Source organism: Lepidochelys kempii, chromosome 1, assembly GCF_965140285.1.
Source record: "Lepidochelys kempii isolate rLepKem1 chromosome 1, rLepKem1.hap1, whole genome shotgun sequence".
Taxonomy (NCBI): domain Eukaryota; kingdom Metazoa; phylum Chordata; order Testudines; family Cheloniidae; genus Lepidochelys; species Lepidochelys kempii.
The window spans coordinates 153,602,110-153,616,796 of record NC_136380.1 but is presented as its reverse complement, the minus strand read 5'-3'; the positions used below and the strand labels follow the sequence as shown (position 1 = coordinate 153,616,796).

Genomic DNA, 14,687 nt, shown 5'->3' with positions numbered 1-14,687 from the left:
TGTTTCTTTAGCACATCTGGCCTCTAACCGTCAATTCATTTTTTTTTTCTGTTGTCCAAAACTGATGTGAGAGAATCTTCACATTCCTGTCACTTTCTTTTCCACTGTGGGAGACACATTTTTGTATTGTGGGTTGTTTGATTTACCGCTTGTTTTACCTATGAATTTTAATAGTGTTTGATATACTGGTATTTTTCTAGGAAATAGTATACTTGGTTCTCTGGAGTTTTATGGAGTTTCTTATTGAACATCCAGAGGAAACGATACCTGAAGGCTATGATCCTCTTTATACGTTCCACATCCTTTATTTTTGCTAAAGTTGTGTTTTTGCTCCATTAAAATTTGTGCCCAGCAACACTCTATTTGAGAGCCTCTCTTGCATTAGCTATATTTGTGTGTCTTGATACTCTAATTTGATTTATTTTTAATCTAAAACAAATTCCTTTTAATTCAGCAAACAAGATAATTTTTAAAGTAGATCTGTTCCTTTGGTGTTTTGAGTTGATGGTTCCTCTGCTGGCATATTTTGCCTTCCTCAGAATCCCCATATGCATTTAGTTCCTGTTTTGAGTAGATGCTGAGCCTTTTTCTGTAAGTGGGGGTTGAGGAAGTTGCCATGCATGATTTCTCAAGCTTTGAATGTATATCTCTTTGTGCTAAGAAAGTTCTTTATCTAATTTAATTGTAAATGGTTCATCCTCTGATCTGGTGACAACTTTTCTTAAATATATTAAGGAGCATGATTTCTTGGGGGCAGGTTATTTTATATTCTACTTCTTTTAAAAATCCTAGGGGGAAGGTGCTCCTGCAGTTAGTTAACTTGAATGTTTTATCAGATATCCCACCTTCTACCCAGGACATAAAATTAGCATAACTATGACTGTCTCTTTTTTGTTTTAAAAGTTTTTGCATATCAGCTTGAAATAGTTGGTGGGAGGATTCAGAAAAACAAAGCTCCAAGAGTCCTGCTAGAGATGGTCCATTAGAAGTCCATGATGGTCTGTCATTACCAGCCCATCAGTTTGGAAAGATGTTTCTGGAGAAACATTTAATCTAGGGCTGAATAGTAAAAAATTCCTTTCCCATGACCCACCTCTTAAAAATACAAAGGGGAGAGATCTTAAACAGAAAAGAGTTTGGTGGAGGGTTTTTTGTTTGGATATCATCTCTGGGACTCCCTAAATCAGTCACGCATAAGTAAGGTTGCTATAAAAAAGAATCCTAAATGGCTTCTAGCTCACTTGCCAAAATAATCCGTATAGAAAAATGACTTAAGAAAGTTTCCAAACAGTTGTTAGTATGTATAAGTTCAAATTCACAAATGGAGATTATTCCAGTTATGCCAGGGAAGAAATATTAGTACGTATGCACTCAGGAGCTAGTCATATTTCTTTGACGTGTTTTGGAAAAAATGTGTCTTAAAATACAATTTATCATCAGCTTGTCTGTTCAACAGCTCACTCATAGGTGTTGCCCTCAGAAATCATCCTGTGGTTCCCTTTGCTTCCTGGTGGCAGATTCTCTTAGCTGTTTCAAAGGCTTCTGAGTAGGACAGCTTATTCCAAATCAGATCTGCCTGGGTTGTTTCTTGAAGTTCAGCAGGATACAGAGCACAAGTTTCTGTGAAGGATTCCTTAAGGAGGATCATCTCCTCCTCTGTTTTGGCTTCTATAGCCAAGCTTGTATCTGAGTATAAGATAGTGCTGGTCATAAGACAAATACCGTTTCTCCCTTGGAGCCTGAACTGTATTTTCTCCTGTAAGCTTGTATGTCCCCCCCCCCCCCCCCAAAAAGGGGGGGGAGGGGTTTTCTCAGCCACCTTGTGTTTTTCATCTCTTCTGCTACCAAGTATGTTCTCCACTTATCAGATCAAAGGAACAGTAGTCAAATACAAAATGTTGACTGCTTTATTTTTTACTGAACTAAATATACATTCTGATGAAGTGAGCTGTAGCTCACGAAAGCTTATGCTCTAATAAATTGGTTAGTCTCTAAGGTGCCACAAGTACTCCTTTTCTTTTTGTAAATATACATTATTGCCCTCTGATGGGGAACGCTGATGTTGCCAACCAATGATTCTCAGAGTTCCATCAGATTGCTGAAGTGAGTTTAAGGCCAACCCACAGTGACACATCTACGTGCACTATCTGTTTCTCTGGTCTGCCTGTCTTGGCTTTCAAATTGATCCCAGTTAACCAAATTTAGGATCTGAATTGTATTGCCTTCTACCTTTGGTCAGCTCTGTTGGTTGGCTCTGTCAATGAAAAGATGTGACAGCTGAGGTTATTGCTGGAGTCTGAACGATATGACGCTGTCTTTGTGGCTTCCTGAAATCTGAGGGTTTTATGAAATCACTGTAAAGTCTGCTATGTATAATTGTCATGCATATAATTTTCCTCATGTTGAGTGCCTGGGTACTGTAGTGATGTGTACTTCAAAAAATAACTTTGGTTTGATAAGTCACTGGGCGGTCTCCTCTTGTCTCTGGCGTTTTTAGATATGCATATTTAAGATAGAAAATAAGGCAAAGTACATGAATGGAAGAAAGTTTCCTGAGTAATATTTGGGTGTTCTTGTTTATTACTTACCTTTTTATATTTTTTGAAGGGTCCAAATCCTATGAAATATTGCTGAACTAAAAAAAAAAAAAAAAACCTGAGTAACAGAAGAAATTAGAGGGTGCAACTGCATTTTGGTGTCATGAGTAGGGCACAGTCATGTTACCCATACTCCCACTGAGTAATAATTTAAACCAGTGATACTACTTGTGGATTAAAGTTTAATTCAGTGAGAACAAAGGTGACAGAATCCAGCCGGTATTGAATACAGTGATCTTGGGTGTCAAATGTGGTTTTAGAAATCCAGTGCTAGGTGGATGTTCACTAGAATACTTAGTTATTGCTGTAGTGTCAGCCTTTGCGAATACGTGTCTATTTTGTTGCTAAACTATTGGCTAATCAAAGATTATTGTAGAAAAGATTGAGATCTTTAAGTTGTGTCTCAAAGATGCTCTTAACTGTATTCCGTTTCAACAACGGATGTAAGACAGCCATCTGATATTTGCAAGTACCATTATTGGCATGTTGGGCCTTATCTCTTCCTTCTTATTTGTAACAACGAATGTGCACTTTTCCATTTTTTCATGATGAGCAGACATTCTTCAGCTGAGATGCAGGCTGTTTTAAACCTAAAAGTTTTTACGCTGGGGATGCTGAAGTCTGATGCACATTGCAACCATACATTTCTATTACCAGGCTCTCTCTCTTGTCACAGATTCTGTGGTCAGTTCACTAGGACATTAGACTCACTCTTCACGGTCAGCTTTTTGTTCTTTTAGCAGCTGAATTTAGTCAGTCCTCTTCCTAAGGACCAAGCCAAAACTGGTGTCCTCCTATGTTTTTTCCTGTGTTAATCTTGACAAGATGATCTCCTGTAACAGCTAATTTTACTAGAGGAACTTCAACTGGAGTAGCCACCCTCCAAGCAGGTTGCACCTCATATGCTCTTATAGGGTAGCCCCTTATATAAAGGGATGTATTTAAATAAAAATCTGGCACGGAGACACTACAGTGCCTAATAAAATAACAAACTACTAAATTACAGGGCTACCGTTGCAGCAAGGGAATTCTGATGGCGTCATAAAGACTGAGCACAAAACTTGAATGGCATGTGTATTGCTAGCACCCAGTGATGGAATTATAAACCTCTGCTTGCAAATTTTCCTAATTTAAGAGGAGATAAGAAGAGGTGATACATGGGAGAGAATCTGAATCCATGCTTTTGTGTAGGATGCTACTGCTTTGGCAGCCCACCCCTGTTCCCAAGGAGGGACCTCCTGCTTTTGTAAGGGCCTGTCTACACACAGGTTGTACCACTTTAATTGTACCCGTAGGTATAGGTAGCAATTCCTTTTGAAATTCCCATAAAATAAATACTTTGTGGGAGGTGGTAGTGAATAAAGCCCTGTATGGGGATTCCAAGGGAACTTTTTGTAAAATAACTATTATTTCATGCATTCTGGTGTATCTTTATGGGCCAGAGGTAAAAGTCGTCATCCCTGGCAGAAGTACTTTAGCAGCTTACAGAGAGGGCAATAAACACCACTTGAAACAGGAAATCTCCTTATCTCCTCTTCATCAGTATAAATATTAGTACCTGCTTGTGCCTTTACACTGTTTTGGTAGGGACTTCATTTGCTAACCCCGTATGCTTACAGTGCAACGACTGTCTGTTTTATTCTCCCATCTTTCCTCCTCTTTATCTACCCTATCTCTAGATATATTTTTCCTCTTGTTCTGAGTGGTGTACTCTTTCCTTTTCTCATTTCCTCCTCCTGCTGTCTCTCTCTCAACCTTTCCCTGTGTTGTTCCCTTCCCTTCTTCATGGTCTTGTGTATCCCATTTTTTTTCTCAAGCCACCTTAACTTGTCACTCCTGCTACTTTTTTAAAAAAGCAGCCTCCTCACCTCCCCCTCTCTCACCCAACTGCGGACAGCCGAGGGAGACAAAAAAGAGGCGCTTCTCCGTGGCAGGGAGGGATGGAGGGTGGGTAAGGAAGCTCAGGCAGTTCTGCTTGCCACTGGGGTGTGTGCGCGCAAAGAAGATAGGGCTCTGAGGCCCTGAAGAGCAGCTGCTTCCTGTGCAGGCTTCCTGCTGCACTAAAGTAGGGGAAGCAGTTCCTCCAGGTCACTTGCTGCGGGGGGAGGGGAGGGGAGGTGAGTTAGACAGCTGCTCTGCACAGCAAGCTGCAATCATCACAGGCCAGTAGGGGGGAGGAGATAGAGGAGCAGGGATGGTCCTCTGAGCCCATCGCTCATAGCCTCAGCCAAGCCTGCCCCCAGAGGAGTGGCACTGAATGCAGCAGGTGTTCTGATCTCCTATGCTCAGTCAGACCTGCTGTGACAGACCTCTTCACAATCTGGTTGACCCATGGAGCAGGAGCAGCATGCCTCCATAGAAGAGTACAGCAGATCCGATACTGCTTCCCCTGAGGAGGCCCCCTCAGGGCAACTACATTGATTTAGTAACACTAGTGCAACTTCTGCACAATGTTCCTTGTGTAGAAAGGCTTTGAGGAACATCTCAGACAAACCACTTCTTTAAAACATAGTTAAGATTGTAAATAAATATCAATAAAAATAATTGTTAGAAAATCATAATAAGACACTGAAAGCCAAAGAATTCAAAGTTTAAGGCTCCAATAAATGTCACTAATAGAAAATTTGTACTTAATGTCTGCAAACAGTCTAACTCTGACCTGCTATCAGTGTTCATCCCGTCTAGCCAGCAAGTATCTGCTTTAGTCCCCTACAGGTACCAGACCTTGTGTGCATTTTCAACATAGTTCAGAGGTTGTCCCTTCTGCTATTATCAATACAAATATATACAATAGCTCAGCAATCACATATGGGCCAGTGACTCAGACTTCAGCTTCTCTTCTTTCTATGTACGTTCTTACACCATGTTCATCACCATAGTATTGGAATGCCTTCCAGTAGCACATTAAGCCACTTGGCTACACATCTTTCACATGTTGTTTGTTCTCTTGTCCTCCCCAGCAGGAAAAGCATGGGTAATGGAGTGTCCTGTTTTGGTAGGGTTTTATATTTGGTTGTCTCTTTTTAATGCATGTTGCTATGTGTTTTGTGTTGGAGAAGGCAAGGTCAAAGAAATGTGCCTTGCATTTGGAGTGGAAAGTGGTGAGGTTTGTGGTGATCCTTGCTTTCTGGGGGAGTTCACTCCACTGTCTCAGACCAGCCCTTGAGAAAGTTCTGTCTCCAGCACAGACAGGCTTTGCCCTTATTGTACAGAGTTCTGTTGTGCCAGAGGAGTGTAGAAGCAAGAAACTCCAAAATTTCTTCTTGTCCATAACAGCCTCAGCTGCATGGGCCACCAGAAGCAGATTGAACTGGTTCTCTGCTCACTACACTACGGGCTTGAAGCAGGAATTACTGGGTGATGTTTTGTGGCCTGTGTTATGCTGGTCAGAGTTGATGATCATAATGGTCCCTTCTGGCTTTAAAAATCTATGATATGACCTAAAATACCATATCAACTTCATGGTCTTAATCCTCATTTTCAAGGCATTCATTGGTTTGGGGCCAGGATATCTAAAAGTTCTCATAAAGCTGTGGGATGAGGACCAGATGTGACAACTCCATTCCTTCAGCACAGTTGAGCTGTCCATTGAAAGGGTAAATTTGTTTGTATAGTAGAGGCAGAGTTTTCTCAGTGGCCTGTGGAAAAACTGGGGGACAAGCTTCCACAGGAACCAAGAACCACCTCAAACCTCACCAACTTCTACAAAAGTGCAAGGTACACATCTTCCACTTGCTTGTCTAATATCAACACACAGAATCGTGTTCATAAAATTTATAAAAGTAAGATACCACACTAACACGATTTTCTATTTGGGGAATGAGACCGAGACAGAATCACGTATGACGGATGTTGGTCACATTGCATCGTTTGCTTCTGGAAGGTACTTGGATGCTACCGTGATGAGGGCAGTATAAGACACTGTATAGTGTAGAATTGAATAAAAAGCGCACACCGTTTTGATAGTTACACTCTAAATGCATCCGATGAAGTGAGTTGTAGCTCACGAAAGCTTATGATCAAATAAATTTGTTAGTCTCTAAGGTGCTACAAGTACTCCTTTTCTTTTTGCGAATACAGACTAACACGGCTGCTACTCTGAAACCTGTAATTGTAAACAGTATCTTACTTTTTCTTGTGTCTGGAAATACTTGAGTTTGAAAGCTTAAGTTCCCTTGTGTGTCATGTTTAGCGGTAACAATGCTCCTATTTGGTAGCCTAAAAGTGGAAGCCTATAAAAGGACTCTTACCTCTTGGAGAAAGTGAATTTACTCTGCTTTAGAGTCTGTTGAATGTAAACACCTCTTCTGGATCTACATGCCTCCTCTACTCACTTCCTTCTAAAAGCTGGGATTTTAAGACCTATTGCTCATTAGATCAATGGTGTAGTATGTTGACTTTCAAATAACTCCAGTTACATTGACTCTGTATTTTTAAAGACAGATATTAATTACAATTTTGGGGGAGGTGTCTTAACTTAGAATTATAGGCATGCACAATAGTTTACTGCTTCTGTAGGCTCAAAGGATACTTTTAGGTTTTTTTTCACATTCTTAATGTTTGTTGCTGTAAAACTTCTAACTTTATTATGTAACTTTACACTATATATTAATCTTAATGCAGCATTTTTGATTTTTAGATTAATAGTATTCTGCAAGTGGAATTTATTAATCATGCTGTGAATATATATAAACTACCACTTAAATAAATATACTGTGACATTTTAATTCATGGCAGGTTTTCACAGATGGCTCCTATGTACTTAAGTTAGAACCTTTGGGTAACTTTAAAAGAAAAGGAGTACTTGTGGCACCTTAGAGACTAACCAGTTTATTTGAGCATAAGCTTTCGTGAGCTACAGCTCACTTCATCGGGTGCATACTGTGGAAACTGCAGAAGACATTATATACACAGAGACCATGAAACAATACCTCCTCCCACCCCACTCTCCTGCTGGTAATAGCTTATCTAAAGTGTGTGTTTTGGGGGGGGGTGTTGAGAGAACCTGGATTTGTGCTGGAAATGGCCCAACTTGATTATCATACACATTGTAAGGAGAGTGATCACTTTAGATAAGCTATTACCAGCAGGAGAGTGGGGTGGGAGGAGGTATTGTTTCATGGTCTTTGTGTATATAATGTCTTCTGCAGTTTCCACAGTATGCATCCGATGAAGTGAGCTGTAGCTCACAAAAGCTTATGCTCAAATAAATTGGTTAGTCTCTAAGGTGCCACAAGTACTCCTTTTCTTTTTGCGAATACAGACTAACACGGCTGTTACTCTGAAACTTGGGTAACTTTGACTTTCAGCTATCCTCTGGGTAGATGTGTGTCCTCCCCAGCACATCCAATTAAGTTAAATTGGCTGAAATTTGGAATGTTGTTGTGCTTTGCCTATAGTGAAGTATATTGTGGTGATACAAATTTGTTCAAATTCTGCACTTCATTATATCAGTGTAATTATTACAGTAACAACTGAGAGGTGCTAGGCAATGTACAGGCATATAGCAAAAGTGCCTTTTTCCAAATTGCTTTTGCTCTGAAAAGAAACAGTGGGGAAAGATGAAATGATGATGCACAAGCAAACGGTGCAAGGTAGTGACTGGTAGATCTCTTGATAGTTCTGTGTTGATTTTTTAATTTGTCTTGTGTGTATATATAAAGTGTGTGTGTGTACCATATATAATCTGAAGTCAGTGGAGTCACTCCTTATTTACACTGGGGAAAGGGGGTAAACTTGGCCCACTGTTTCTAAAATTTTAACACTAAGACATCTTTTCCTAGGCCGATCCATGATGCAGTAGAAAACGATCACTTAGAAATTGTCCGCTTGTTACTTTCTTATGGCGCTGATCCAACGCTTGCTACCTACTCAGGTAGAACTATTGTGAAAATGACACATAGTGAACTGATGGAAACGTTTCTAACCGGTGAGTAACTCTATACTCTGTCTGCTATTGTGAATGTAATGTGACATTTCCTGTCTCTGCCTCCTAGGCGCCAAACAACCAAAGTTTTATTGTTCAATGTAAATAACAATTACTAGAACACACTTAACAGACTTTATATTTTGCCTGCCAAGAAAACACTGAGTGGTAGAAATTAGAAGCATGTCTATGGATACTATCGTCTTATATGCTATGTGGGATGTGTGATATGCTGCCATCAGATTTTATGGTTTGGAGACCAGCTAATTGGACATTGATCAGTGTAGTTTCTATTGGTACATAAAATTTTACTTGAAACTAAAATAAAATTACCAAATGTTATAGCAATATGTTAAGTATAATTCGTTACAGCTATTCAGGTGATACAGATTTTTTACCTTTTAGTGTCAAGTTTTAGAGAATTTTTTTTATTCCTCCCCTTAGTTTTCACCTTTATAAAAGTTCAACCTACCATTTTATTTTTAAAAAAACTATGATATGAAGGAGTTGAATATGTAAATGGAGTGGGTGGGTGTGGAATTATTTTAATACCTTCACTTTCCCTGTTAAGGTAAACACAATTGAAAATCCTTTTGTCATTTCATTGGCTCACAACTGAAAAATATCCTATTCTTTTATTGTTTGTAACAAACGAGTTTAAATACTTGTGTATAAATACAAAATGGTACTGTTTGTGGAATCGTTAGTTGCTTTAGGTCTGTATTGGAGTCCAATGGGTTGGCGTTCCCAAATTAATCCTAATGTACTTCCATCTTATTCATTGGTAAATGCCCGAAAATTTAAGGCTATTCACAAACTAAATACTGCCTCACAGTTATGTAACCTTAGGACTTGTGTTCTCTACTGGGGTAAGTCGATCTAAGTTACGCTACTCCAGCTATGTGAATAACATAGCTGGAGTCGACATAGCCTAGGTCGTCTTACCCTGGTGTTTTCATTGCACTGCGTCGATGGGAGATGCTCTCCCATAGACTTACCTTACTCTTCTCGGAGAGCTGGAGTACTGGAGTTGACCAGGGAGTGCTCTGCCATCGATTTAGGGGGGTCTTCACTAGACTTGCTAAATCAACCGCCTCTGCATCGATCTCAGCAGCCTGGATCCCCAGTGAAGACCAGCCCGTAGTGTGAAAACCTTTTCCCTTCTCATGTCTGCTACTTACCTCCCAAATTCCTTATCTTTGAAAATTGTGGAGAATGGAAAAATTTGATTTTTTTTCAAGGGCTCAAGATTGCATCTCTCAGAAAATTAAGGTGCTGCAGTGTAAAGCTCAGGAATTCATGGGTCAAAATTTGTCTCTGCAAAGAGTTGGGTTTTGTTGAGGATTTTGAGGGGGGTGGAAGGGACCCCTAGGGCTTGGGGGGAGATGAGAAAAGTGTATTCCAGGAATAGTCACAAGAATGGTATTCTTCATAGTATGTGCATCAAGAATATGTTGTGGATTTTAGATGGGAGGTATGAATGCATATTGTGACTCTGGCAAGCTTAGCGGGCAGTGTATCATACAGCTTTCCATTCTGATTAGTTTGTTTTTGTTGTTGTTTCCCTCTCTAGAGTATTTAACTGACCTGCAAGGTCGAAGTGTGGATGACCCTGGTTTGTACTGGGATTTCTGTGGCAGCTCTGTGTGTGGTGAGCAAATGTTATCCTTTATTTTTTGTATGTGAAGAAGTTTCAAAACATTATCTAGCATGTGGGGGAGTTTCTTTTGCTATATGCCAGAGGAAGTTTTGAAGGGAAGTGTCTAGTTTTATTTACTGCGTCAGTTACAGGATGATAAAGCAAGACTTGCAATATACACCTAATGCTGATTGGACCCGCCTTTTTTTTTTTTTTTTTAAACTAGATCCAAAAGATGAATCTGGTTTTGACATCCTGGCAAATCCCCCTGGCCCAAGTGATGAGGATGAAGATGGCTTTAGCGATGTGTTTGAATTTGAATTTTCAGATGGGCCTCTCTTGCCATGTTACAATATCCAAGTGTCTCTCTCTCAGGGGTAAGAACTGATACCGATTTATGAAATAATCTGTTTGGGGTAGCAGGAGTCTGTGCTATTCTAAAAGCAGCATTCAGGCACTATTTAAACTCTACATTGTATTTCTGTACAGTTATTCATGCCATGTGCCACTGTGTGAGGTGGTAGGGAAGAAAGCTGATATGTCAGTTCTAGGGTGGAGTTCCAAAAGCGTAAGGGTACGCAAAGAAATTGCAGTCTAAACATTCTGCTTGTGCTGACTGTATTTGCCATAGTATAAAGTGCTTTACAAAATGCTGTTAGCATAGATAGCTGGTTTTACATCCCAGAAAAGAGTGAATTACTGTTTTAACCCAAGATATATCAAACGTCCTCCCACCACCCAAAAAAGGATCTTGATGGTCCCAAAATAACACATTTGCTTCTGGCAGATTAATATTAAGTAATTTAACATTTTATCTTGAAATTTTTCCTTGTGAATTTGCATCTCTTTATCACTTAATAGACACTTCATGAGTGACAACATGGCAGCGTTACTACAGTTTTAATGCTCCAGTGCAAAGCTGGATTTGACCCATGAATAATGCATTGGATCAAACACATCGAGAAATGGCTTATAGCATATTGGTTGTATACAGATATAGGAACACTGTTAATCACAAGCAGAAACCTGGACTGTGTTAGTTGTGTAGTATCTCCTAAATGTGAATCAGCTCAGTAAACAACTGTTCATAGTTTGCAACAGTTGCAGAACTTAAAACTACAGTGTTTCTTCACAACCTATTATTTCTGAAGAGTTTATAAGCCATGTCGGACTAGCTTTTTTTGACTGTGGTTAAATAATGCTCATTAATCAAAATTTGACAAATATAAAAATTGAATTTAATATTTAGTATTTAATATTAATCTGAAAAATCCATTGTTTTTTCCCATTAATTGCTTTTTTAGAATTCATAGCTGCCCAAGATACTGATTATTTAACTGTAAGCTAACTCTTGATTGCTAAATAAAAGGCAAGGCTTCATTGTGTAAACATTTACACATGTGAGTAGTGGTCAGTGTGACTGTTCACCTGTGTAAAATTATGAACCACAATTTACGGGGTCAAGGCCTGTGTTGATATATCATATGACTAGCCTGTCACATGAATACTAATGTCATCCACGGCTTTTGTGCATGTCTATCTACATGCAGCTGGACACTGCTAAATTCTAATCCCACAGCTAGTCTCACTGATGCAAGTAAAAGTGTTTGCAGGAGTATGGTGAGCAGGATTTGACATACGATGTAAAGCTACTGCTTACATAAGCAGGAGGATTATAACTTCATGTCAATTATTTAAGCCCTTTTTTTTTGTTCTGCAGACCACGAAACTGGCTATTGCTGTCGGACATAGTAAAGAGGCTGAAAATGTCATCCCGCATATTCCGTTGCAACTTCCCTAATGTAGAAGTTGTCACGATCACCGAGGCAGAGTTTTACAAACAGACGTCTTTGAGTCAGTTGTTCTCTTGTGCTAAGGACCTTGAAGCTTTCAATCCAGAAAGCAAGGAACTCTTGGACTTAGTAGAGTTTACAAGTGAACTTCAGACTTTACTTGGATCTTCACTTGAGTGGTTGCATCCAGATGATGATGATCTCTCTGATATCCATTGGTGAGCCACCAGGCTATTTAATGTATAGTACCATATAAAGTTAATTCTTTATGTATATGTGTTAAAAATGCAATTGTTTCTGTAAAGAAAGGACACTATTAAATATTAAAATATCTTTCCTTTATATAAGAGATTTGAATTCCATTTTGATGGACTTTGGGACTTTTTTTTTTTTTTAAGAACTTTAATCAGTTTTTACAAAATTGTTATATAATGTTTCTTTAAATGCACACAGGCTTTGGGATACTTTTTGTTTTTACTTGGAACACATTTAAAAAATATAACACACCCACACATTGACTTTGTTTCATACAAAGCACTGATTACACAGAACATACTTTTATAGGTGATGTGATCAAAGTCATGTGGCTTGTTTGGGAGATAGAATTTGGTAAGGCACTTCATGATATTATTTTTGTTTACAGAATTACCTGCTTCGGCCAGGTAAGCACTATTGAATATAATTCAATAGCTTGTAATATAAATTAAAACCATATCCATATACACCAACTAATTGTATGAACTTTTATATCCTAATTTAAAAGCTGTGAAATTTAGTTTTCACACATCAAACCGGATTGTTTATATATGTTTAAACATTTTATGCTCTTTATTTAAAGAAGACTTTGAACTATTTTTTCTGTATCTTGTAAAATATTGAAAAACTAACATATGTTGAAGTTGCTTGAAACTGTACATAAACTAAAATTTTCTGAATTGTGTGTTTACGTTTGAAATCTGTGTTTTAACTTTGTAAGTAAATTCTCCTGCCTTTGTATTTATATTTTACAAAAATTTTCTTAAAGGCAATAAAACTGTTGAGAAAATGAAGATGTTGAAATGAGTTTTATTCTGTGCATGATTATAAAACAAACTAGCTTCTTAAAGTTTGTAAAAGGAGGATCTGATATCATTTACTGGAGCCAAGCAGGAATGGCTCAGGTGCTGGGGAGCCATTTATAAAATATGATGATGAATCTATATTAGCCTTCTATGGTCAAGGTCAAAAGAAAAATATCTCATGAGCCTTTTACAGGGACAGACGTTTAAAAAAACAGTAGTCACAAGACTTTCTGGAGTACCTTTTCGTTAAAGAACGGTGAATCCATTTACTATGTTTTTCCAACTTGTCATCTTTAAAGTTGGACTGATTTGAATTTTTTTTCTCAGTGGTTCCTAATGGGAAAAAAACAAGAGAGAGGGTAGATGTTCTGTTAGATAATTTCTGTATAGAGGCATCGAGTATGTGGGCACACTGTGGGCACTTCGTGTGTGCTCTCCTGTTACATAAGAGACAGCCTTGAACCAAATTCCTGGTTTTAAACTTCATACCTTTATAAAGTGCCTTACCAAAATATCCTGAAACCAAATCCTTCCAGATCCGGGGGTTTTGGCCTCCAAATGTGGATCTAACTTTCCTAATTGTCTAGGTCTTTTGATTCAGTGTTCAAGTTTGGTACATTAGATTAACAGGTTCCCATTGTGAACCAGATCCTGAGTTTTTTGTTTCAGATCCATCTCTAATATTAAAGTGTGCCCTGTGTGAAAACCAAACACTTAAACCTCCTTATACGTCAGTTTTGCAATATATTGGATGTTCTCTCTGACCAGTACTACCATCATGTGCTTAAATAGATTTAGAAGCAATGCAGTTAGCCAAAGTAAAATGTCTACAGGATTGAAATCTAAAGGAACCGTTGAGGGCTGTCATACAAACACCTGACTTTCTATAGACACAGTAAGGTTTTTATTTTTTCTTGGGTTGTTTTCTCTCTCTTGCACTGTGACACTTCCTCCATTGTATTAAGATTTGGGGAAATACAGCAAAGATTCATATTGTGCCAGCTGCAAGTTATAACTGAGTGTTTTTCCTGTAAAAGAATACCTAAATTTCTCCAAATGCATGAGGACTGTAAAGGGGGTCAGAAATGGATCCCTGAGAATACCTCCTATGCTCTTGAGTGTTCTCTCCAATTGCCACAGAGCTCAGTGTCAGCCCCAGATCTACAGGGAAGAAGGACTAGGGGCATGCAGGAGCTGTGACTGGCTCACTGTGTGCAAGTGAAATCTGCTTCCCAGGGCCCACTGGTCCCTGAGAAGCAGTGAAGTTAGTGCATCTGTGAGGTTGCACTAACTGATGCTAGCGGTTGGCTGACTCCTAAAAGGGCCCAGAATACATGAAGCATTAGGGTTAAAGCGTCTTCTGGCACCTTCCCCCATTGACTCCTCCCCCACAACGAGGAGTGGTGTTACTCATAATGGGCAGGTTCTGATCTGGGCACGAATTTAAATCTAGACTACCTCCCGCCAGAGGAGTTATGACAATGTGAGATCAGAAATAGGCCCAACACCCACATGTGGCGGAAGCCAAGATGCTTGTAGAAGGTCAGAGCAGAAACGCACTCACTGAAGCAGTTTTACAGTATTTGCACGAAAGCAAATTAAATTTAAAATGCAAGTTCCCCTGTTTAATTAAAAAAAAAAAAGTACACGTTTTAGAGCTCCTCTTTTGAA

At 39.0% G+C, this 14,687-nt stretch overlaps 1 protein-coding gene across 13 annotated transcripts in view; it reads left to right on the top strand.

Annotated features, from left to right (window-relative positions):
• Nucleotides 1–13,402, top strand: part of BCOR (BCL6 corepressor) — a 68,029-nt gene extending 54,627 nt beyond the window's left edge. For 6 of the 13 annotated variants that reach the window (XM_073358437.2, XM_073358372.2, XM_073358401.2 and 3 more), the window contains 4 exons: nucleotides 8,381–8,526; nucleotides 10,097–10,174; nucleotides 10,389–10,539; nucleotides 11,883–13,402. In XM_073358437.2, the coding sequence (XP_073214538.1) occupies nucleotides 8,381–8,526; nucleotides 10,097–10,174; nucleotides 10,389–10,539; nucleotides 11,883–12,177 (670 nt within the window). In that variant the 3' untranslated portion in view covers nucleotides 12,178–13,402. Of the gene's footprint in view, nucleotides 1–8,380; nucleotides 8,527–10,096; nucleotides 10,175–10,388; nucleotides 10,544–11,882 lie in introns of those variants that run through there. The other 7 variants (XM_073358444.2, XM_073358427.2, XM_073358483.2 and 4 more) reach the window with 2 other exon arrangements.
• Nucleotides 13,403–14,687: the final 1,285 nt, after the last annotated feature.